This window comes from Pristis pectinata, chromosome 10 (genome assembly GCF_009764475.1).
Source record: "Pristis pectinata isolate sPriPec2 chromosome 10, sPriPec2.1.pri, whole genome shotgun sequence".
Taxonomy (NCBI): domain Eukaryota; kingdom Metazoa; phylum Chordata; class Chondrichthyes; order Rhinopristiformes; family Pristidae; genus Pristis; species Pristis pectinata.
This window is the reverse complement of record NC_067414.1, coordinates 95,958,814-95,982,197: the sequence shown is the minus strand read 5'-3', so window position 1 is coordinate 95,982,197 and position 23,384 is coordinate 95,958,814. Positions and strand designations below refer to the sequence as shown.

Below are 23,384 nucleotides of genomic sequence, written 5' to 3'. Positions count from 1 at the left end.
GGGCACGTGCCCCAGTTACCAGACCGACACACCGTCCCGTCAGTAAACCAACACCTCAAACACAAAGCACCTCCAGCCCATTTGGCTCATTTGTCCTCTGTGGTCCCTTTGACAAAGCCCTTGAACTGTGTCTTTCCAAATCCTCCTCCATCCAATTCCCTGTTGGAAATTCTTGTGGAAACACTTCCACCAGCCTTTCACGCAATGCATTCCGGATCATAGCTCGCTGGGAACCCTGCTCTTCCGCTGATGGCTTTTCAATCCGTGCCCTCTCATTACAACCCCTCCTGGCCTAGTCCATCACGCAGACCAGCCTCCCCTCCATTGACTGTAATCAAGGACCCCTCCCAAAGAAACAAGGGACTGCGGATGCTGGAATCTAGATGAAAACCATGATGATGCTGGAGGAACTCAGCAAGCCAGGCAGCATCCGTGGAGAAAAGCAGTTTTGGGTCAGGACCCTTCTTCAGGACTGAAGATAGGAAAAGGGGGAAGCCCGATATACAGGAGGGAAAAGCAGTGCAGTGATAGGTGGACAAAAGAGGGGAGGCGGGGTGGGCACAGGGTGCTGATAGGTAGATGCAGGTAAGAGATGGTGATAGGCAGGTGCGGGGGAGGAGGGGAGAGTAGATCCACCAAGAAATGGGTCAAAGGTAAGGAGAGAGAGAGAAAAAAGGGCTAGGAAAGGGAAGAAGAGAAACGTGGCGGGGGGGGGGGGGGGTGGGGAAGTGGGGTGGGGGTTACCTAAAGTGGGAGAATTCAGTATTCATGCCATTAGGCTGCAAGGACCCCTCCCACTCCGGACATTCTCTCTTCTCCCCTCTCCCGTTAGGAGATACAAAAGCCTGAGAGCACGTACCACCAGGCTCAAGCACAGCTTCTATCCCGCTGTTATCAGACCCTTGAACGGACCTCTCATGTTAAAAGATGAACTCTTGATCTCACAATCTACCTCATCGTGGCCCTTGCTGCTTATTGTCTGCCTTCATTGCACTTTCTCTGTAACTGTAACACTTTATTCTGCGTTCTGTTTTCTTTTTACTACCTCAATGTACTGATGTATGGAATGACCTGCCTGGATGGCAGGCACACAAAAGCTTTTCACTGTATCTCATTACTTGTGACAATGAACCAATACCACACCATAGTGAAACAGTATTAGGACAGAGAACACAGAACAGTACAGCACTGGAAGAGGCCCTTCGGCCCCCGATGTCTGTGCTGAACACAATGCCAAATTAAATTAAATCTCTTCTGCCTGCACAGGATCATATCCTTCCATTCTCTGTATATTCATGTGTCTATCTAAATGTATGACTCTATCGAAACTCCTCAATTTCAATGCCACAGATTAAATCTCCCGTCAAGCTTTCTGCCCCATGGAGAAAGGCCCCAGTCTCTAACCCTGGACCATTCTCGCAAATCTCTTTCACACTCTCTAACTGCCTGCTTGTTTACATAGGTAGAACAGGCAGGCACTCGGTCACAGTGACCAACACTCTGCATCCACTGCTCTCTTACTGAACGTGCATCACACACCCACCCTCCATCTGAGCTGTGTGGTGTCTCATAAATCTGAGTGCTACCTGTGTGTGTGTGTGTGTGTGTGTGTGTGTGTGTGTGTGTGTGTGTGTGTGTGTGTGTGTGTGTGTTCCATGTATGTGTTAGTGAGTCATTGAGAGATACAGCAGGGAAACAGGCCCTTTGGCCCACCAAATCCAGGCTGACCATCAACCACCCATGTACACTAATCCCATCTTTTACTCACCACACATCCCCATCACCTCCCCCCCAGATTCTACCCCTCACCCACACACTGGTGGTAGTTCACAGCAGCCAATTAACCCACCAACCCACATGTCTTTGGGGTGTGGGAGGGAACTGGAACACCCGGGGGAAACCCCCGTGGTCACAGAGAAAACGTGCAAACTCCACCCACAGACAGCGCCCAAGGTCAGGATCAAACCCGGGTCTCTGGAGCCGTGAGGCAGCGGCTCTGCCTGCTGCTCCACTGTGACCAACTGTGCGTGCGTGTGTGTGTGCGCGCGTGCATGTGTGTGTGCATGTGTGTGTGCGTGTGCATGTGTGTATGTGTGTGTGCATGTGTGTGTGTGCGCGTGCATGTGTGTGTGTGCGTGCATGTGTGCGTGTGCGCGCGTGCATGTGTGTGTATGCGTGTGTGTGCGTGTGTGTGTGTGCGCTCTGGTGTATGTGTGAATGATTGTGTGTTTGAGTAATTTTGTGTGTGTGTATTTTGCGTGAATGGGAGAGAATATGTGTGTGCTTTGTGTGTGAGTGTACATTCATGGTGTGTGTGTGTGTGTGTGTGTGTGTGTGTGTGTGTGTGTGTGTGTTCCTTTGCATGTGACTGCTTCCCTGTTTATACACACTATGAATCCCAGATGTATTACTGACCATTCCCTCAACGTGCCCAGATGTTTGTAGGATCATACAGATCGGTGCCATTTCATCTCCCTGGTCTCTCGTTCTACCTGTTGATGCGGATCCCTTCTCTGCACTAAACCCCCCCCTCTCCTCATCCATGCATGTCTCCTTGCGGTCGATCACTGCCCTTCTCTCCCAGCTCCACATCATCCGCAGATTTGGAAACTTGACCCTGCGCACCCGTGTCCCAGTTATCCCCTCTGTTGCCCTCAGAGCTACAGCATCCACTCAGCGCTGATGTGCAAAGGGGAAACTGCCCCTCCAGAAGAGGTGGGTGGTGGGGGAGGGATGATGCCCCCTGCTTCCACCCCTGCGCCCTTGGTTGGAAAGGGTTGGGGTAGCAATGACCCACCAGTCTGGCTGAAGAAACGGGTGGGGTGAGGAAGGTGGTCACCAGCTCTCCCCGTCATTTCATCAGCTCGCCTGCCTTTTCACGGCCCAGTGTGTTGGTATTAGGACTGTGTGTTGCTGCCCCAGGTGTGTTGATCCAGAGGCTGGACTAGTTATCCACAGTGGGAATGAGTCCTTTTTACCTACTGTCTCTCTCTCTCTCTCCCTCTCTCCCTCTGATCCAGAGTAAATCCTGGAGGAAGATCAAAAACATGGTGCACTGGTCTCCATTCGTAATGTCCTTCAAGAAACGGTATCCATGGATACAGCTGGCAGGACACGCAGGTGGGTACCACTTCCTGCAGAGGAATCAATGGGGCATTCATGTCGCAGCTGTATAAAACATTAGTTAGGCCGCACTTGGTGTATTGTGTTCAGTTCTGGTCGCCCCATTGGATGCGGAGGCTTTGGAGAGGGTGCAGGGGAGGTTCACCAGGATGCTGCCTGGATTAGAGAGTATGAGCTATAAGGAGAGGTTGGACAAACTTGGGTTGTTTTCTCTGGAGCGGCAGAGGCTGAGGGGAGACCTGATAGAAGTTTATAAAATTATGAGAGACAGAGAGAGGGTAGACAGTCAGGGTCTTTTTTCCAGGGTGGAAATGTCAAATACTGGAGGATGTGCTTCTAGGGTGAGAGGGGGAAAGTTTAAAGGAGATGGGGGGCAGGATTTTTTTACACAGAGAGTGGGTGGGTGCCGGGACCGGGCTGCCAGGGGTGGGGGTGGAGGCAGATACGATAGAAGTGTTCAAGAGGCTGTTAGACAGCCACATGAATATGCAGGGAATGGAGGGAATCCTGCAGGCAGAAGAGATCTAGTTTAATTTGGCATCATGTTGAGCACAGACATGGTGGGCCGAAGGGCCTGTTCCTATGTTCACTCAGTCCCCCCGACAATTGTCTGGAGAGGGACACCAGCGGTGTGTACCTCTGTCCGTGTCCGATGGGTGGTGCTCTGGGAATGTTCTATGTCCACACAGCCGGCACTTCCTGGGTGGGGAGTAACTCCCTCCCTCCAGGCCTGTCGGGTGAACCTGGGGCATTTCCAAGTGTGTCCCAGGGGCGCAGGATAACGATACAGACTGATCACAGGCTGATCCAACATCTGGGTCCCACACTTCGGAACCAGGAGCAGGTCCAAGGGCAGGAATCCCGATCCTAGTGGGAGCTGGGGAATTTAGATCTGGAATAATGAATGCTTCTCAGTGATGGTCACCATGAAATTAGCCATCATGGCTCCACTTAGTAATCACTGTCCCATCACTGTGATCACTGTCCCACCCTGTGATCACTGTCCTGTCACTGTGATCACTGTCCCATCACTGTGATCACTGTCCCATCCTGTGATCACTGTCCTGTCACTGTGATCACTGTCCCATCACTGTGACCACTGTCCCATCACTGTGATCACTGTCCTGTCACTGTGATCACTGTCCCATCCTGTGATCACTGGCCCATCCTGTGATCACTGTCCCATCACTGTGATCACTGTCCCATCCTGTGATCACTGTCCTGTCACTGTGATCACTGTCCCATCACTGTGACCACTGTCCCATCACTGTGATCACTGTCCTGTCACTGTGATCACTGTCCCATCCTGTGATCACTGGCCCATCCTGTGATCACTGTCCCATCACTGTGATCACTGTCCCATCACTGTGACCACTGTCCCATCACTGTGATCACTGTCCCATCACTGTGACCACTGTCCCATCACTGTGATCACTGTCCTGTCACTGTGATCACTGTCCCACCCTGTGATCACTGTCCCATCACTGTCCCATCACTGTGATCACTGGCCCATCCTGTGATCACTGTCCCATCACTGTGATCACTGTCCCATCACTGTGACCACTGTCCCATCACTGTGATCACTGTCCCATCACTGTGACCACTGTCCCATCCTGTGATCACTGTCCCATCACTGTGATCACTGTCCCACCCTGTGATCACTGTCCCATCACTGTCCCATCACTGTGATCACTGTCCTGTCACTGTGATCACTGTCCCATCCTGTGATCACTGTCCCATCCTGTGATCACTGGCCCATCCTGTGATCACTGTCCCATCACTGTGATCACTGTCCCGTCACTGTGATCACTGTCCCATCACTGTGACCACTGTCCCATCACTGTGATCACTGTCCCATCACTGTGATCACTGTCCCACCCTGTGATCACTGTCCCATCACTGTGACCACTGTCCCATCACTGTCCCATCAGTGTGATCACTGTCCCGTCACTGTGATCACTGTCCCATCACTGTGATCACTGTCCCACCCTGTGATCACTGTCCCATCACTGTGATCACTGTCCCACCCTGTGATCACTGTCCCATCACTGTGATCACTGTCCCACCCTGTGATCACTGTCCCATCACTGTGATCACTGTCCCACCCTGTGATCACTGTCCCATCACTGTGATCACTGTCCCATCACTGTGATCACTGTCCCACCCTGTGATCACTGTCCCATCACTGTGATCACTGTCCCATCACTGTGATCACTGTCCCACCCTGTGATCACTGTCCCATCACTGTGATCACTGGCCCACCCTGTGGTTTCACTCTTATTGCCCGGTGTGTGCCTGGGGCCAGTATCCAGTCACACACTGACCTCCAGGGAGTTGAATGCTGACACTGAGATTCTCTGTTATGGGGCTGGGGTCAGTGGCCGGACCCCTGTAGGACCAGTCCTGGGGCTGGGGTCAGCGGCCGGATCCCTGTACTCCCAGCCTGTGAAAGCTCCAGGGCACTGTCCCAAATTCAATCCAGGCTGGTGGAGGAATCGGGAACATCCCGGTCTCCAGCGTGACATCAGTGCTGGGAGGGCTGTGTTTGGCTCATCTCCCTCCCTGACCCAATTGTTCCCTGTACAGCAATCACACCCTCAGAAGCAGGGTTACAATGCAAATATGCCAAGCAAATTACTTACCAGCTCATTAAACAAAGGCCCTGACTGACTGTGGGACCGATGGTCTGCATTAATTGACATGGCAATGGCACACCGTACAGCACTGTCACAGCCTGGCGCTGCTTCAGTCTGCAATGACCAGTCTGTTGAACTTCCCTGTCTCCCCCCCACTCCCCATCCCGTACGAATGGAGGGGTTACAGTCACAGAGTTGTACAGCATAGAAACAGGCCCTTCACCCCACTACCTCTATGCCAACCACCATACTAATGCCACCTGCCTGCATTAATTCAAGTCGAGTTTATTGTTCAATGCACTAGTACATATATCACAAGATCACAAGGGAGCAGAAGCAGGCCATTCGGCCCATCGAGTCTGCTCCAAGGAAAGGGAAATAGAAATGAGAAATGGGGAATGGGGGAAGAAGAAGAAAAAAAAACTATTCTAATCCCAATTACCCGGCCTTATCCCCATATCCCTTGATATCCTGACTACTTAGATATCTATCTGTCTCCTCCTTGAACGCCCCCACTGATTGGCCTCCACTGCTGTACGTGGCAAGGAGTTCCACAAATTCACCACCCTCTGGCTAAAGAAATTTCTCCTCATCTCTGTTTTGAAACCGTACCCTCTAATTCTAAGATTGTGCCCTTTGGTCCTGGACTCACCCACCCAAGGGAAACAGCCTAGCCACATCTACTCTGTCCCTTCCTATCAATATTTTAAATGTCGCTATGAGGTCCCCTCTCTTCTGTACTCCAGCGAGTACAGTCCAAGAGCCGACAAACGCTCCTCATACGTAAGCCCTTTGATTCCTGGAACCATCCTCGTAAATCTCCTCTGAACCCGCTCCAACGTCAACACATCCTTCCTAAGGTATGGGGCCCAAAACGGCGCACAATATTCCAAATGAGGCCTCACTAGTGCCCCGTAGAGCCTCATCAACACCTCCTTACTTTTATACACTATACCTCTCGAAATGAATGCCAACATAGCATTCGCTTTCTTTACCACCGATCCGACCTGGTGGTTAACCTTTAAGGTATCCTGCACGAGTACCCCCAAGTCCCTTTGTACTTCCGTGCTTTGGATTTTCTCTCCTCCTAGATAATAATCTGCCCGCTTATTTCTGCTTCCAAAGTGTACAACTGCACATTTCCCTACATTGAATCTCATCTGCCATTTCCTTGCCCATTCTCCTAAACTGTCTAGGTCCCTCTGCAACCTTCCTATCTCTTCAATACTCCCTACTCCTCCCCCTATCTTGGTGTCATCCGCAAACTTAGCCACGAAACCATTTATTCCATCATTCAAATCGTTAATGTACAATTCCATGCACAATTCCATATGCCCTGCTCATTCAAGTACCTGTCCAGATGCCTCTTAAATGTTGTTACTGTTCCTGCCTCCTCCACCTCCTCTGGCAGCTCATTCCAGATCCCAACTACTCTTCATATGAAAAATTTACCCGTCAGATCCCTTTAAGCTTCCTGCCCCTCACCGTAAACCTATACCCTCTAGTCTCTATACCATGGGAAACAGACTCTGACTGTCTATCTCTGCCTCTCATAATCTTATAAACTTCTGTCAGGTCTCCCCTCAGGCTCCGACGCTCCAAAGAAAACAACCCAAGTTTGTCCCACCTCTCCTTAAAGCTAATACTCTCTAATCCAGGCAACATCCTGGTGAAGCTCTTCTGCACACTCTCCAAAGCCTCCACATCCTCCCTATGGTGTGCCGACAAGAACTTCACACAATACTCCAAATGTGGCTTCACTCCAGAGAAAATAGTCCCAGCCTAACCAGTCTCTCCTGATAACTCAAGCCCTCCAGTCCAAGTAACATACTTGTGAATTTTTTCTGCACCCTCTGTAGTTTAACGATGTCCTCCCTATAGTGTGGACCCTTCCTGTAGGGTTAACACAGTGAGATTCAGATTCAGGTTAGTTTATTGTCAGATACACCAGGGTCCACTGATATTTCTTGCTTGCGTGAAGTTCACAAGCTCTCTGGAGCTCCAATGCCCTCACATTGGTGTACAGAGTAGGAACCCATCAGAACATAATATCTAGTAGTAGGAGGAGGCCAGTCAGCCTTCGGCCTTCATCAATGTCATGGATGATCTACCTTAGTGCTAATTTCCTTGATTCCCATAATATCCAGAAACCTGTGTTGAAGGAACGCAGTGACGGAGCCCCCACAGCCCTCTGATAGACAATCCCAAAGATTCACCACCCTCTGAATGAAGGGATTTCCCATCTGAGTTCCAAACGGCTGACCCCTTATTCTGAGACCGTGGTCCTGGACTGCCCTTCCAGGGTAAACATCCTCCCTGCATCCAGCCTGTGAAGTCCTGAAAGAAGTTTGCAAGTTCCAATGAGATTCCCTCTCATTCTTCTATAGTGAAACGGTGACGCAGGTAGACAGGGCAGTGAAGAAGGCGTCTGGCATGCTGGCCTTCATCGGTCAGGGCACTGAGTACAGGAGTTGGGACGTCATGTTACAGCTGTACAAGACGTTAGTGAGACCACACTTGGAGCACAGTGTGCAGTTCCGGCCGCCTAGCTATAGGAAAGATGTCGTTAGACTGGAAAAGTTGAAGAAAAGATTCATGAGGGTGTTACCCGGATTGGATGGCTTGATTTCCCTGGAGCAAAGGAGGCCGAGGGGGTGACCCTATAGAGGTTTATAAAATCATGAGGGGCATAGATAGGGTGAGTGGCCCCAGACTTTTCCCTAGTGTAGGGGAGTCTACAACTAGAGGGCACAGGTTTAAAGTGAGAGGGGGGAGATTTAAAAGGAACCCGAGGAACAACTTCTTCACACAGAGAGTGGTGTGTATATGGAATGAGCTGCCGGAGTTACAACATTTAAAAGACATTTGGACAGGTTCATGTTTAGGTTTAGAGGGATCAGAATCAGAGTCAGAATCAGCAATGTGGATATGGGCCAAACGTGGGCAAATGGGACTAGCCCTTGGTTGGCACTGACAAGTTGGGCAGAAGGGCCTGTTTTCCATGCTATATGGCTCTGCGACTCTGTGAATACAGTCCCGGTCCACTCGATCTCCCCGTATACGGTCACCAGTCCAGCCTCTGTGGCAAATAGGTGATAGAATCCAAAACTATGCACAGTGCCCCAGGTCTGGTCTCTCCAGGGCCCTGTATAATTGCATAAAGAATTTTTTTACTCCTGATTCAAATCTGCTCATAATAAAGGCCAGCGTATCATTTACTTTCTGCTTGCTGTATGTTAGTTATCACTGTCTGTACAAGGACACTTGGGTCCCTTTGAACTACCCAAACCATCACCACTGAAAATATACTCTGCCTTCTGTTTTGCTTTGTGAGGTGAATGATAGGATCATAGGGTCTGGGCTGGCACAATGGCACAGCGGGTAGAGCCGCTGCCTCACAGCGCCAGAGACCCGGGTTCGATCCCGACCTCGGGCACTCGTCCGTGTGTGGAGTTTGCACGTTCTCCCTGTGACCGCGTGGGTTCCCCCTCCACCAGGTGCTCCGGTTTCCTCCCACGTCCCAAAGACGTGCGGGATTGGTGGGTTAATCGGCCTGATGTAAACTGCCCCCCCCCCCCAGTGTGTGGGTGAGGGGTAGAGTCTGGGGGGGAGTTGATGGGAGTGCGGGGAGAATAAAATGGGATTAGCGTCAAGAGGTCAAAAAGCAAACTGCTGGAGGGACTCGGCGGGTCAGGCAGCATCTGTGGAGGGAAGTGGACAGTTGACATCCCAGCCTCCTACCCTTCCCCTTCTCTACCCACTGCATCTGCCCATCGCTCCTCCCACTGGATCCTCTCCCCCCCCACCCCACTGTTCCTATCTGCCCCTCCCCACCTCCTTTATTTGGTTCCATGCTCCACCTGTCAGATCCCATCACCTGCAGCCCTTTGTTGCCTCCACCAGTCAAGTCCCAGCCTCTTGTCGCTATCTCCGCCCTTCCCTCCCCCACCTGCCTATCACCCGCATCCACCCATCGCTTGCCACCTCCTTGGTCATCTCCCCTCTACCCCTTCAGTCCAGATGACTGGAAACGTCGACTGCCCATTTCCCCCCACAGACGCTGCCTGACCCTCTGAGTCCCTCCAGCCGCTTGTTTGTTGCTCCAGATCCTAGCATCTGCAGTCCATAAGTGTAAATGGGTGGTTGATAGTTGGGGTGCACTTGGTGAGTTGAAAGCCCTGATTCTGTGCTGAATCTCTCCATGACTAGATTTTTTCCATTACAGTGAGCTCTCATTAGACTTCCCCACAGCCAGAACCTTTCTACCTGGGTAGGAGTCCAAAGTTGCTTCGTAGGAAGGCGCTCCCCATCTCTGGATGGGGCAGAGGTTTCCAGAGCCTTGTGACAAAGGTCCCACCAAGAGGCTGCTGTGGGGCAGGTCTTCCCAGCTGTAGCCTGGAGAGTGAGAGGGGTTGTGGTGGGGGATGTGTTAGTCAGGGCTTGGTCAGACAGCAAGGCAGAGGGGCCAGAGGAATAGCAGGGAAACAGGCCATTCGGCCCAACGTGTCCATGCTGACCAGCGAGCACCCATCTGTTATTAATCCCATCTTCCAGCCCAGGAGTACATGTACGTGGTGCCCTGAAAGCGGCATCACAGGTAGACAGGGCGGTGAAGAAGGCGTTTGGCACGCTGGCCTTCATCAGTCAGGGCATTTGAGTACAGGAGGTTATGTTGCAGTTGTACAAGCCGTAGGTGAGGCCACACTTGGAGTACTGTGTTCAGCTTTGGCCATCCTGCTATAGCAAAGATACCATTAAGCTGGAACGAGTGCAGGGGGGATTTACAAGGGTGTTGGTAAGATTTGAGGGCCTGAGTTACAGGGAGAGGTTGGACAGGCTAGAACTTTACTCCTTGGAGCGTAGGACCCTGAAGGGTGACCTTACAGAGGTGTATAAGATCATGAGGGGCACAGAAAGGGTGAACACCCACAATCTTTTTCCCAGGGAAGGGGAATCAAAAACTAGAGGGCATAGGTTTAGGGTGAGAGGGGAGAGATTTAAAAAGGACCTAAAGGGCAACTTCTTCACACAGAGGGTGATCTGTATATAGATCGAGCTGCTCGAAGTGATATAGATGGATACATTAACAACATTTAAAAGCTGCTTGGACAGGTACATAGATAGGAAAGGTTTAGAAGGATGTGGGCCCCACACAGGCAAATGGGACTAGTATTGGACGGGAACCTTGGCCGGCACAGACTAGTTGGACCAAAGGGCCTGTTTCCGTGCTGTATGAATCTGACCTGGGCCGTAGGGCGGTGGTGGGCTTGTTGTGTGACGGGAAGGGTGGGCGGTGTGCCAGCTCCTAGTCCGGGCCTTGGGATCCGGCTCCCCCTCAAACCTGCTTCCCTCCCGCAGGTAGCTTCAAGCCCGGGGCCAACGGCAAGATCCTGAAGAAGCACTGCGAGTGCGAGCAGCGCTGCCTCAGCCGCCTGATGCAGGACGTCCTGCAGCCCTACGTCCCCGCCTACCACGGCGTGGTGGAGAAGGACGGCGAGAGGTACAACCAGATGGACGACCTGCTGGCCGAGTTCGACCTGCCCTGTGTCATGGACTGCAAAATGGGAGTGAGGTGAGCCAGTACCTGCTCGTCTGGGGGCAGGCTTTGCCCTGCTGGTGTGCCAGGCACTGCCCGTGCCCCTCCCTCAGCACCAGGGGCACATGGGAGGAGGGGGGCCCTTCCTTTGTAGTGAAACCCCGTCATCCGCCTTCCAGTTACCCCAGTATCCCAGTCGGTTGGTGTTGTATTGTGGGATCCCTGTTCCCGTTCCCCCCCAACACACTGGGATCCCCGTTCCCATTCCCCCACACACACCGGGATCCCTGTTCCCGTTCCCCCCCACACACACTGGGCTCCCTGTTCCCGATCCCCCCCAACACCCTGGGATCCCCGTTCCCATTTCTTCCCGCACACCAGGATCCTCAATCTCGTTTCCCCCCACCCACACACCAGGATCCCTGTTCCCGTTCACCCCCCAACACACCGGGATCCCCGTTCCCGCTCCCCCCCGCACACTGGGCTCCCTGTTCCCCCCCACACACCGGGATCCCCGTTCCCATTCCCCCCACACACTGGGCTCCCCATTCCCGTTTCCCCCCACATACACCGGGATCCCAGTTCCCATTTCCTCCCACGCACCAGGGACCCTCCTCATCCCTTCACCTCCTCAGTCCCCCAACCCTCACCCCCCCTCATCCTTCCAACCCCTCATTGCCCCCACCCCCAGTTCCACTGCCTGTGCCCACACTTCTCCCCCTCCACTGCCCCAGCCCTCTCCCCCACCACTGATCTCCCAGTCCCATCCTCCCCACCCCACCCCACACCCTGCCCCTCCACCCCCAGGACAGTACTCTACCCTGTGTGGCTGGGTGGACAACCGCTCGATGGACTGAAGGGCCTGTTATGACACGAGGTGGGGGTTCTGTGGTGTTCCCCAGGACCTACCTGGAGGAGGAGCTGAGCAAGGCGAGGAGGAAGCCCAGCCTGAGGCGCGACATGTACCTGAAGATGGTGGAGGTGGACCCTGAAGCCCCCACCGAGGAGGAACACGCCCAGAGGGCCGTCATCAAACCCCGCTACATGCAGTGGCGGGAGACCATCAGCTCCACCGCCACGCTGGGCTTCAGGATCGAGGGCGTCAAGGTGAGTGGGGCAGGTGGGCTCTCTGTCCCAGCACCGGGGGTGGGGGGGGAGCGGGGCAAGGGCGAGGGGGAGGTGGGACCTCGTGACCCTCTGCTCGCCCTTGGGTCTAAAACTAGGGGATGTGTGTCTTCTCAGCTCGGTCACAGAGGGTGCGAGATGTGTTGTCCTCTGTTGGGGAGTCAACCTCCACCCCCTCCTGCTCTCTCCCCTCTCTGTCTCTGCACCCCCCCACTCTCTCGCTTTCTGCCCCTCTCTCTCCCTCCCTCTCTCGACCCCATCCCCCTCCTCCCTCTCTCCCTACATCTCTCTATCCCTCTCCCCCTCCCTCTCTCCATCTCTCTATCCATCCCCCTCTCCCTCCCCCCTCTCCCTCCCTCTCCCTCCCTCTTTACCCCTCTCCTCCCTCTCTCCCTCCATCTCTCTATCCATCTCCCCCTCCCTCCCCCTCTCCCTCCCCCCTCTCCCTCCCCCTCTCCCTCCCCCTCCCTCTCTACCCTCTCCTCCCTCCTCTCCATCTCTCTATCCCTCTCCCCCTCCCTTTCCCCCTCCCTCTCTCCATCTCTCTATCCCTCCCCCCTCTCCCTCCCCCCCTCTCCCTCTCCCTCCCCCCCCCCTCCCCCTCCCTCTCTACCCCTCTCCTCCCTCTCTCCCTCCATCTCTCTATCCATCCCCCCATTCCCTCCCCCCCTCCCTCTCCCTCCCCCCTCCCTCTCTCCCTCCATCTCTCTATCCATCCCCCCTCATCCCCTCCCCCCTCTCCTTCTCCCTCCCCCCCTCTCCCTCCCCCTCCCTCCCCCCTCTCCCTCCCCCTCTCTACCCCTCTCCTCCCTCTCCCTCCATCCATCCCCCCCCTCTCCCTCCCCCCTCCCTCCCTCTCCCTCCCCCCTCTCCCTCCCCCTCTCCCTCCCCCTCTCCCTCCCCCTCCCTCTCTACCCCTCTCCTCCCTCTCTCCCTCCATTTCTCTATCCATCCCCCCTCTCCCTCCCCCCTCTCCCTCCCCCTCCCTCCCCCCTCTCCCTCCCCCTCTCCCTCCCCCCCCTCTCTACCCCTCTCCTCCCTCTCTCCCTCCATCTCTCTATCCCTCTCTCCTCTCTTTCTCCAGCCTTCCCTCTCCCTCCCCCACCCTTTCTCCCCCACAGCCTCTTCTCCCTTTCGCTCCCCCCTCTGCTCCCACTCCCTCTTTGTGCCTCCCTCTCGCTACCCCTCCTTCCCCTCCTCCCTCTGCCACCCTCTACCCCTCTCTCACTCTTCACTCTCTCCTCCCTCCTACCCACTTCTTCCTCCCTTCTCTTCCCCATTGCCTCTCTCTCCCCTCACTCTGACCCCATTCTCTTTCTGCCCCTCTCTCTAGCCCTATCTTCCCCCTTTCCTCCCCCTCCCTCTCTCCTCCCTCCCTCCCTCCCTCCCGTCCCCTCTCTCCCCCACAACCTCTCTTCCTCTTCTCTCTCTCTCTCTCTCCCCCATCTTTCTCCCCCACCCACTTTATCTCTCCTCTGCAGCCTCTCTCTCCCTCCACCCTCGCTCTCCCCTTTCTCTTCTCTCCCACTCTCTCCCTCTCTCCCCCCTCCTACCCTCTCCCTCTCCCCCCACTCCCCCCCCTCTCTCTCTCTCTCTCTCTCTCCTCCTCCCTCCCTCTCATCCCCATGGGTTATCAGAAGCTCCTGGGACCAGACCATTGCAAGCCCATTCCCCCCCAGGAGGGAGGTAGATCTGTTCCGCAAGGGTTAAATACCGTGTGATCCGGCACTGGGTGAGGTAAAGGGTGTTCGTTCCTCCGGGTTTGCAGGAACTGAGGAATCAGAGGAGACTCCTTCAATGTAAACCTCCCGATGGGTGCAGCCTGTTCCAGGCTCGGCAAGGGCAGCACTCCCACCTGTGCTGTGCCAACAAAGGTCGACCTCTTATCGCAGTCCAGCCCTGGAGATATGTAACCAAGGTGGGACCTTGCTAAGGGAACCTCCCTGAGATAAGAGTCTCAGGAATATTTGCTGGCTCAGTGCCCTAGATCTCTGGCACTTGGACTTACTCAGGTCGCCCTGTCTGAGAGTGCGTCCGTCTGAGAACTTGCTCCCCAACCGGTGGGTCTTCCCACTCATGGACGAGCAGGATTCCAGACGGTCTCTTGTTATCCTCCCCTCTCGCTGTCCCCTCGCCTCCTTCAGCCCTGGTGCCCCTCACACCTTCCACCACCTCCGCCGACCATCGCCCGGCCCTGCTCCCCTCTCGCTCCCGCTCTCTTGTCCGCCCGTTGGCTCCCCAGCCCTGACGACCGCTCACCCTCGCACTCTGTTGGCTGCCCTCTCTCCCAGACCCCGTCCAATTCCGTAAGACGTAGGAGCAGAGTTAGGCCATTCAGCCCATCGAGTGTGCTCCGCCATTCGATCATGGCTGATTTCTCTTTTCAACCCCTTTCCTGCTGCTGCTCTGAGCCTGAGCCCAGCGTGCTTCTACTTCTCTCCCTGAACCCATCCTGAACCTCTTGTCTTGTCAACTCTCCCTTCGCTCAGAAGCCCTCTCTTCCATGCATTTATCTCTAGAAAGAGGCAGCCTCTACGGTCACCATTACTAAGGTTAATTTGTTGCTGTAAACCCCAGATTGACTGAACTGAGGTTCCACGGTTGACGAGGTGGGAGTTGAACTCGTGTGTCTCCGGATGGTCAACCCAGGTCTCCGGGTTGCTAACCCAGTAATGTAACCACTGCAGCACCTGGTGTTGTCTTTGCTCAGTCTTCTCAAGCTCTCCAACAACCGAGTCCCTCTGCCCCATGTTGTGGTGGCCCAGTGGCACAGCGGGTAGAGCTGCTGCCTCACAGCCCCAGAGACCCGGGTTCAATCCCAGCCTCAGCGCCGCCTGTGTGGAGTTTGCACGTTCTCCCTGTGACTGTGTGGGTTTCCTCCGGGTGCTCCAGTTCCCTCCCACATCCCAAAGATGTGCGGCTTAGCAGGTTATTGTAAATTGCCCCTAATGTGTAGGTAACTGGGAATGGGAATGTGGGGAGAATAAAACGGGATTTATGCAGGATTAGTGCAAATGGGTGGTTGGTGGTCAGCACAGACTCAATGGGCTGAAGGGCCTGTTTCTGTGCTGTACAACTCAATGACGTTTCTCATGGATAGCTACGGTCAAACGCTGAGCTTGACGTGTCTGGGATGAACCTTCCACTGCTCCATTAGGCCCACTGCAGAGATCATTCTGTTACTCTTCTCCCGTGTTACGGGGTGCTCAGGGAGGTATGTGCGTGAGTGTGAGTGTGTGCGTGTGCATGTGCATGTGAGTGTGTGTGTGAGTGTGAGTGTGTGCGTGTGCATGTGCATGTGAGTGTGCATGTGAGTGTGTGCGTGTGCATGTGCATGTGAGTGTGCATGTGAGTGTGTGCGTGTGCATGTGAGTGTGCATGTGAGTGTGTGCATGTGCATGTGTGTGTGTGTGTGAGTTTATCTAAGACTATGTGTGTTTTTCTGCACTTGTGTATTAGTGTGAGAGCACAACCCACACACACACACACACACACACGCACACACACACACACGCACACACACACACACACACACACACACACACTCATGTATATGTATGGAGTGTGTGTATGGTGAGTGTGTCTGTGCATGACAGGCTGCTGTTTCTGTTGAATGCCCCCTCCCTGTTCTGGGGGCTGATCTAACCACCACCCCCCTCCCATGGGAAGTACGGTACACCTCCTGAAGCAGGTGTGGACCCAGACAGAACCACTGGTCCCACCCCTCCACAGAACCCCTACTGTGGGCATCACTCCCATCCCTCCACAGAACCCCTCAGGCACCAGGTTCAGGGGTCGGGGTCAGCACTGGGGCTCGGGCACCAGGGTCAGGGGTCAGCACTGGGACTCGGGCACCAGGGTCAGGGGTCAGCACTGGGGCTCGGGCACCAGGGTCAGGGGTCAGCACTGGGGATCGGGCACCAGGGTCAAGGGTTAGGATCGACACTAAGAACCGGGCACGAGTGTCGGGTCAGTGCTGGGGCACCAGGGTCAGGGGTCAGAGGTCAGTTCTGGGCTCCTGTTGACCGATTATTTCCCACACAGAAGGAGGACGGAAGTGTGAACCGTGACTTCAAGAAAACAAAAACTAAAGACCAGGTGATGGTGTCGTTCTGGGAGTTCACCAAGGGAAACAGAGAGATCCTGGTGAGTTAAGGGCTTGTGGGGGGAGGGGGTCAGTTGGAGAGAGGGGGTGGGTAGGGATGGGGTGGCTCCTTTACTGTGGGTTCCTCAGCCAGGTTACAGCTCGCTGGCTTCCCCGGGCAAGGGTTCTGGAGGGAGGAGTGGGTGTGGGTGGCGGGGGGAGGGGAGTGGGTGAGGGTGAAGGGGGGAGTGGGTGCTGCCGGACAGGAGTTGGGTGGGGGTGCATTCTCCGTGAGGGCAGTGAGGAGGAGGAGGAGGAGGAGCCGGGGGGTGGGTGGGGGGTATCAGGGATAGGTGGGGTGAGGAACGACACATGCCAGTCAGCAACCTGCTGTTGCACTGTTGCAGGTGAAGTACCTCGACCGTCTGAAGCTGATTCGGGACACGCTGGAGGTCTCTCCGTTCTTCCAGAGCCACGAGGTGAGGGGGGGGGGGGGGGGGGGGGGGGGGGGGGGGGGGGGGGGGGGGGGGGGGTGATCACACGTGCGTGCACAGGGTCGCACACGTAGGTGCAGAAGTACGTAGAGTCATACATGTGGATGTGCACAGTTACACACACAGACACAGAGTCACGTGTGTGGAGCCACACGGAGTTACACGCATGGATACAGATCCACACCATGTGCACAGTTATACACACGGACACACAGTCATGTGTGTGCATGCACACAGAGTTACACGCAGTCATACATTGATGCATACATAGTTACACACACACACACACACACACAGTCATACATGTTGATGCATGCAAAGTGGCAGCATTCAGGATCACATGCACGTGTGTAGTCACTTGTTTAACATGACCTCTCCCCTCTCTTCCTCTCCCTCTGCCCCCCACCCTCTTCTCTGCCTCCTCCCTCTCCCCATGCCCCTCTCCCTCCCTCCCTCCCTTCTCCCTATCTCCATTTCCCCTCCCTTCTCCCTCCCCCTCTCCCCTATCCCCCTCCCTTTCCCTTCCCCCTCTCCCCCTTTCCTTCCCATCACTCATCCCCCATCCCCCACTCCCCCCTCTGTCTCCCATCCCTCCCCTCCCCTCCCTCCCTCCCCCTTCCCCCTCTCCCTCATCCCCTCTCTCCTCCCTCCCCCTTTCCCCTCCCCCTCCCGCTCCTCCATTCCCCCTCTCCCCGTGCCCTCCCCTCCCTCTCCCCCTCCGTACCCTCCCCTCCCCCCTCTCCCCCTCCCCTCCCTCCCCCCTCTCCCCCCTCCGTACCCTCCCCCTCTCCCCCCCTCCGCCCCCCCCTCACCCCCTGCAGGTCATCGGCAGCTCCCTGCTCTTCGTCCACGACCAACGTGCCCAGGCTAAGGTGTGGATGATCGACTTTGGGAAGACGATGCCCCTGCCGGGGGGTCAGGTGCTGACCCACCGCCGGCCCTGGCAGGAGGGCAACAGGGAGGACGGCTACCTCTGGGGCATGGACCACCTCATCTCCATCCTGAACGCCATGCTGCAGTCACAGGACTGATCCTGCCCGGCGCAGTCCGGAGACTTCCTCCCGCACTACAGAACATTCCGGAAAACAGGAGGGTGGGGGGTGGAGCTTGTCCCCTCCCTCCCCAACCCCCCCACCACCCCCCACCATCGCCGAGAGAGGTGGCAAACAGGTGGGATTCACGGGGGGTGGTCGGCCCTCCTCCCCACCCACCCCTCCCTTCCCCCCGCACAGGAAGAGCCTGTGACGGACGATTGACAGAAAGGGGGTGGGGGGAAGGGGGGGTGATGGCGGGGGGTCAGGTTTGCTCTCGGGGTGGGGAGGAACCACGAGGCCAGGAGACGCGCGCCCGGCGCCCCCCCCCAGCATCCGTCATGAGCGGCAGGGCAGTCCCAAGACACGGAGTAACGAGAGACAGGAGGCCAGAGAACGTTCCGGAGCTTTCGCCCTGCTACTGTGGCCTGGCCGCCAGGTGTCCCATCATCACAACCCCCCCCCCAAGGAGGGGATTGGGGGGGGTGGTCTGTGAGCTTCACCACGCGGGCTGAGGCCATTCAGCCCTGCTCTGGGGCGAGTGGATGCTGTTCCTTGTGGTGCTGTGGGTGTCGTAGGGAGGGGTGACGGCGGTGAGTGGAGGACTCAGGGCTTCGGGGCTGCACCCAGTCCCCCCGCTTTCCACAGTGCTGAGAGGTCAGGATCCTACTCCCACAGACCGGGCCCTACTCCCACAGAACATGGCCCCAGTTCCCTCAGACCAGCCAACCAACGAAGGATCTTGTCCCCATTTTCCCCACTCCTTCCAAACGGGGTCACTCCTGCCATCACTTTGCCCCCAGCGGCACAGGGGACAGAGGGGTCGGCGGTGGGGGGGAGCGCGGGGGGGAGGTGTGGATATCCCACCCACTCAATGCACCCCTCAAACCCACCTCCCGATCCACGGCTGTCCCTCACAGTCACTGCAGACGCTGCTAATGACTACCCAGTGATCGGACAGAGCCCACCTTGGGTCTGTTCCTCCAACAGCCTCAAAGTAAATCTGGTGTAAGACTATTCAGCCACACGAGGCTTCATTGTGACCCAGACACGGGTCTGGTGGTAAAGACCCCCCCGCCCCCCCCCAGCTCTGTGGGAACCCCCTCTCTGTACAAAGTCCCCGACCTCGGGCAGTGAGGAGGGGGAGTGTGGGAGGAGGAGGGGGCGGGGTGTGGAGTGAGGGGGGGAGCAGCAGAGGGGTAGTGGTACGAACTTCCATCCCCAGCCAGACTTGGTAACAAAAACCTGCTCGTCCGTGGCAAAGGGAGAAATCCTCCCACATTTTATGGTCTGATCGGCTTCTTTGCCCCAGACCCCCATCCCCAGTAACCCCATTCTCGCTGACGGTACCAGTCGCCAGGACATCCCACAACTGACTCCCCTCAAATACTCACCGGTCCCCAAATAGATTCAGAGAGGGAAATCAGCAGGGAAACTGAGTCTGTACCAACCATCAAATCACCCAGTTACACTAATCCCATTTTATTCTTCCATCGTCTCCCCCAGATTCTACCCCTCACCCACACACTGGGGGCAACGACAGTGGGAGGAAACCGGAGCACCCTGGGGAAATTCACCCGGTCACGGGGAGAAACGTGCAAACTCCACACACACAGACAGCGCCCGAGGTCGGGATCGAACCCGGGTCTCTGGCGCTGTGAGGCAGCGGCTCTACCCGCTGTGCCGCCCACTGTTCCTTGGCCCAGTTTGGGAGGACATGGAGCCTCCTTCCTGTCCACCTCCAGAACCAGACCGTGGGTCTGTGGCCCCTGAGCAGTGTAATGTCGACTGATTAACTCCATGATGGGGTCCAGTTTTGGGGCAGTGGTCATTTTTTCCTGGTGCTTCCTGCCTGTGGGATTAACAGGGCCTCTGCATTTGTCCGCAATCCCGCAGACTGCAGCGTGACCCATGTCCCGAGGTGGGACCATTTCATCCAGAGTCACGTATTCAAAACTTGCCAGGAGTCTGAAGAATTTAAATCTGAGTAATTCAATAAATCTTTAATGGAAAGCCGGTGTGAGCAGCGGGGACTGGGAAATGATCGGATTATTTTAAGATCCATCCGACTCAATAAACCCATTTCAGGGAATGAAATCTATGTCTGGCCTTATACATGTCTTCTACAATGTGGCACATTGGCCTTCAGTCAGGGCACTGAGTACAGAAGTTGGGAGGTCACGGTGCAGTTGTACAGGACGCTGGTGAGGCCGCACTTGTGTTCAGTTTTGGTCGCCCTGCTATAGGAAGGACGTGATTAAACTGGGAAGAGTGCAGAAAGATTTACGAGGATGTTCATAGAACCGTAGAACCACAGAAAAATACAGCACAATACAGGCCCTTTGGCCCACAATGTGGTACCGACCATCTAACCACGCCTAAGACTATCTAACCCCTTCCCTCCCACATATCCCTCTATTTTAAATTCCTCCATGTGCTTATCTAGTAATCTCTTGAACTTGACCAACGTATCAGCCTCCACCACCACCCCGGGCAACGCATTCCATGCCCCAACCACTCTCTGGGTGAAAAACCTCCCTCTGACATCTCCCTTGAACTTCCTACCCATTACTTTAAAGCCATGTCCTCTTGTATTGAGCACTGGTGCCCTGGGAAAGAGGCGCTGGCTGTCCACTCTATCTATTCCTCTTAATATTTTGTACACCTCTATCATGTCTCCTCTCATCCTCCTTCTCTCCAAAGAGTAAAGCCCGAGCTCCCTTAGTCTCTCCTCACAATCCATACTCTGTAAACCAGGCAGCGTCCTGGTAAATCTCCTCTGCACCCTTTCCAACGCCTCCACATCCTTCCTATAATGAGGCGACCAGAATTGGACACAGTACTCTTAAGTGTGGTCTAACTGGAGTTTTGTAAAGCTGCATCATCACTTCGCGGCTCTTAAACTCGATCCCACGACTTATGTTGCCAGGACTAGAGGGCCTGAGGTATAGGGAGAGGTTGGGCAGGTTGGGACTTTATTCCTTGGAGCATAGGAGACTGAGGGGGTGACCTTACAGAGGTGTATAAAATCATGAGGGGCATAGATAGGGTGAATGCACTCAGTCTTTTTCCCAGGGTTGGGGAGTCAAGAACTAGAGGGCATAGGTTTAAGGTGAGAGGGGAGAGATTTAATAGGAACCTGAGGGGCAACTTTTTTACACGGAGGGTGGTCCGTATATGGAATGAGCTGCCAGAGGAAGTGGTTGAGGCAGGTACATTAACAACTTTTAAAAGACATTTGGACAGGTACATGGATAAGAAAGACTTAGAAGGATATGGACCAAACGCGGGCAAATGGGACTAGCTTAGATGGGAACCTTGGTCAGCATGAACCAGGGTTCATGGGGCCTGTTGGGCCGAAGGGCCTGTTTTCATGCTGTATTGCTCTCTGACCGCTGGCCCTTCTCTGAGGTTGACTCCTATGTGCCCTCCCAGGGGAGAGTGAGGAAGCCACCCAGTTTGGCGGCTGTTTGACGTGGTCGCAAACCTCCACCCTAGCTGATGGTGTGGGGGTTCCACTGGCCATTTAAGGAAGAGAGAGCAGAAGCTGGAGTGTCGACAAGTACCAGGGTGGGGCACTTTCGATGTTTGTTATGTCGGGAGGTATTCATTGGCCCTGCAATGAACAACAAGGTGATGGGACACAACGAGGGGTAGATCAGTGGACTCACTCTCCCTCCACAGCCCCAGAAGGTTGCTGGCTTCAGACAGGTCGGCGGCCTCTGGACGGTGTACACAGACTATGCATTAAATCTTACCTGTATAAACCTCCTGTGTCTTCTCTGAGTCCACACCAGACATCGCACGCTAGACATCGAGGAACAGGGTGAATGAATGCACAAGGGCGTGGCGGATGGAATACTCCGTGGAAAGCTGTGAGTAGTTTGTAGACAGGAGTAAAGCGTGAGAGAGTGAAGTGTGTTGGGGTTCAGAGGGTGCCCTTGTACACGGATCACAGGTTAATGTGCAGGTGAAGCGAGTGATTAGCAAGATCAATGGTATGTTGGCCTTCGTTCAAGGGGACTTGAGTTCAAGAGCGAAGACGTCTTGCTCCAACTATACAGGACGCTGGTGAGACTGCAGCTGGGGTATTCTGCACAGGTCCTGATGCAGGGAGTCGGCCCAAAATGTTGACCAGCCCTCTGCCTCCACGGGTGCTGCTCGACCCACTGAGCTCCTCCAGCATAAGACCATAAGATATAGGAGCAGAATTAGGCCATTCCGCCCATTGAGTCTGCTCCCTCATTCAATCCTGGCTGATTTTTTTTCAACCCCATTCTTCCGCCTTCTCCCTGTAAACCCCCTCACCAATCAGGAACCTATCAACCTCCGCCTTAAATACACCCAATGACTTGGCCTCCACGGCCCTCTGTGGCAACGAATCCCACAGATTCACCTCCCTCTGGCTGAAGAAATTCTTCCTCATCTCCGTTCTCAAGGGACGTCCCTTTATTCTGAGGCTGTGCCCTTGGATCCCAGACTCTCCTCCTGATGGAAACACCCACATCCATTCTATCCAGGCCTTTCAGTATTCAGTAGGTTTCAATGAGATCTTGCCTCATGCTCCTGAACTCCATCGAGTACAGGCCCAGAACCATCAAACACTCCTCATATGTTAACCCTTTCATTCCCGGGATCATTCTGGACCCTCTTCAGGACCAGCCCTTTGATATGGGACTGCTCACAATACTCCCAAATGTGGTCTGACCAATGCCTTATAAAGCCTCAGCAGTACATCCTTGCTTTTATGGTCAAGTCCTCTTAAAGTGAACGCTAATGCAGTTTGTTTCTTCCTGCTCTAGATTCCAACATCTACAGTTTTTAGTGTGCCCATTCTGTACAGGTCTGGTCTCTCTCTACCCGGTGAAGGGGAGGGGGATAGAAAGAGCGCAGACAAAGTTCACCGGATTGGTTGTCAGGTTGGTGGGGTTACCCTGCAGGGAGAGGCTAGGTCTGTCTCTGGAGTTCAGAAAGCCTCAGTGAAGCTTACAAAACGCTGACGGTGCTTCACAGGATAGTTGGGGGAGGATGTTCCCCATGCCTGGGTGTCCAGAACCAGGGGTCCCGGAATTCTCTGCCCGAGGGCAGTGGGGGTTCTGCTGCTGAGCGTGACCAAGGCAGAGACGGGAAGGTGCTTTGGATGTTGTGCACAGAGGGATGTGTGGTTAGTGCAGGACGGAGGCGCTGAGCTCAAAGGTCAGTCGTGATCACAGTGACACAGCAGGAGTGAGGGGCCAAATGGCTGTCTCCAGCTTCTCCTCCTCTTGCTGCACAGCAGACGTCAGGTTCCGGACCGCACACGTCACGCTGGAGGGGCAGCCCGTAGGCTTCACACCCCAGGCGACACATGCCAGA

At 55.0% G+C, this 23,384-nt stretch overlaps 1 protein-coding gene across 1 annotated transcript in view; it reads left to right on the top strand.

The window, feature by feature from the left end:
• The window catches only part of itpkb (inositol-trisphosphate 3-kinase B), a 63,065-nt gene extending 42,935 nt beyond the window's left edge, over positions 1-20,130 (top strand). The window contains exons 2-7 of the mRNA XM_052025169.1: positions 3,021-3,120; positions 11,118-11,331; positions 12,198-12,402; positions 16,465-16,566; positions 16,912-16,983; positions 17,820-20,130. Of these exons, the coding sequence (XP_051881129.1) occupies positions 3,021-3,120; positions 11,118-11,331; positions 12,198-12,402; positions 16,465-16,566; positions 16,912-16,983; positions 17,820-18,029 (903 nt within the window). The 3' untranslated portion in view covers positions 18,030-20,130. The remainder of the gene's footprint in view (positions 1-3,020; positions 3,121-11,117; positions 11,332-12,197; positions 12,403-16,464; positions 16,567-16,911; positions 16,984-17,819) is intronic.
• Positions 20,131-23,384: the final 3,254 nt, after the last annotated feature.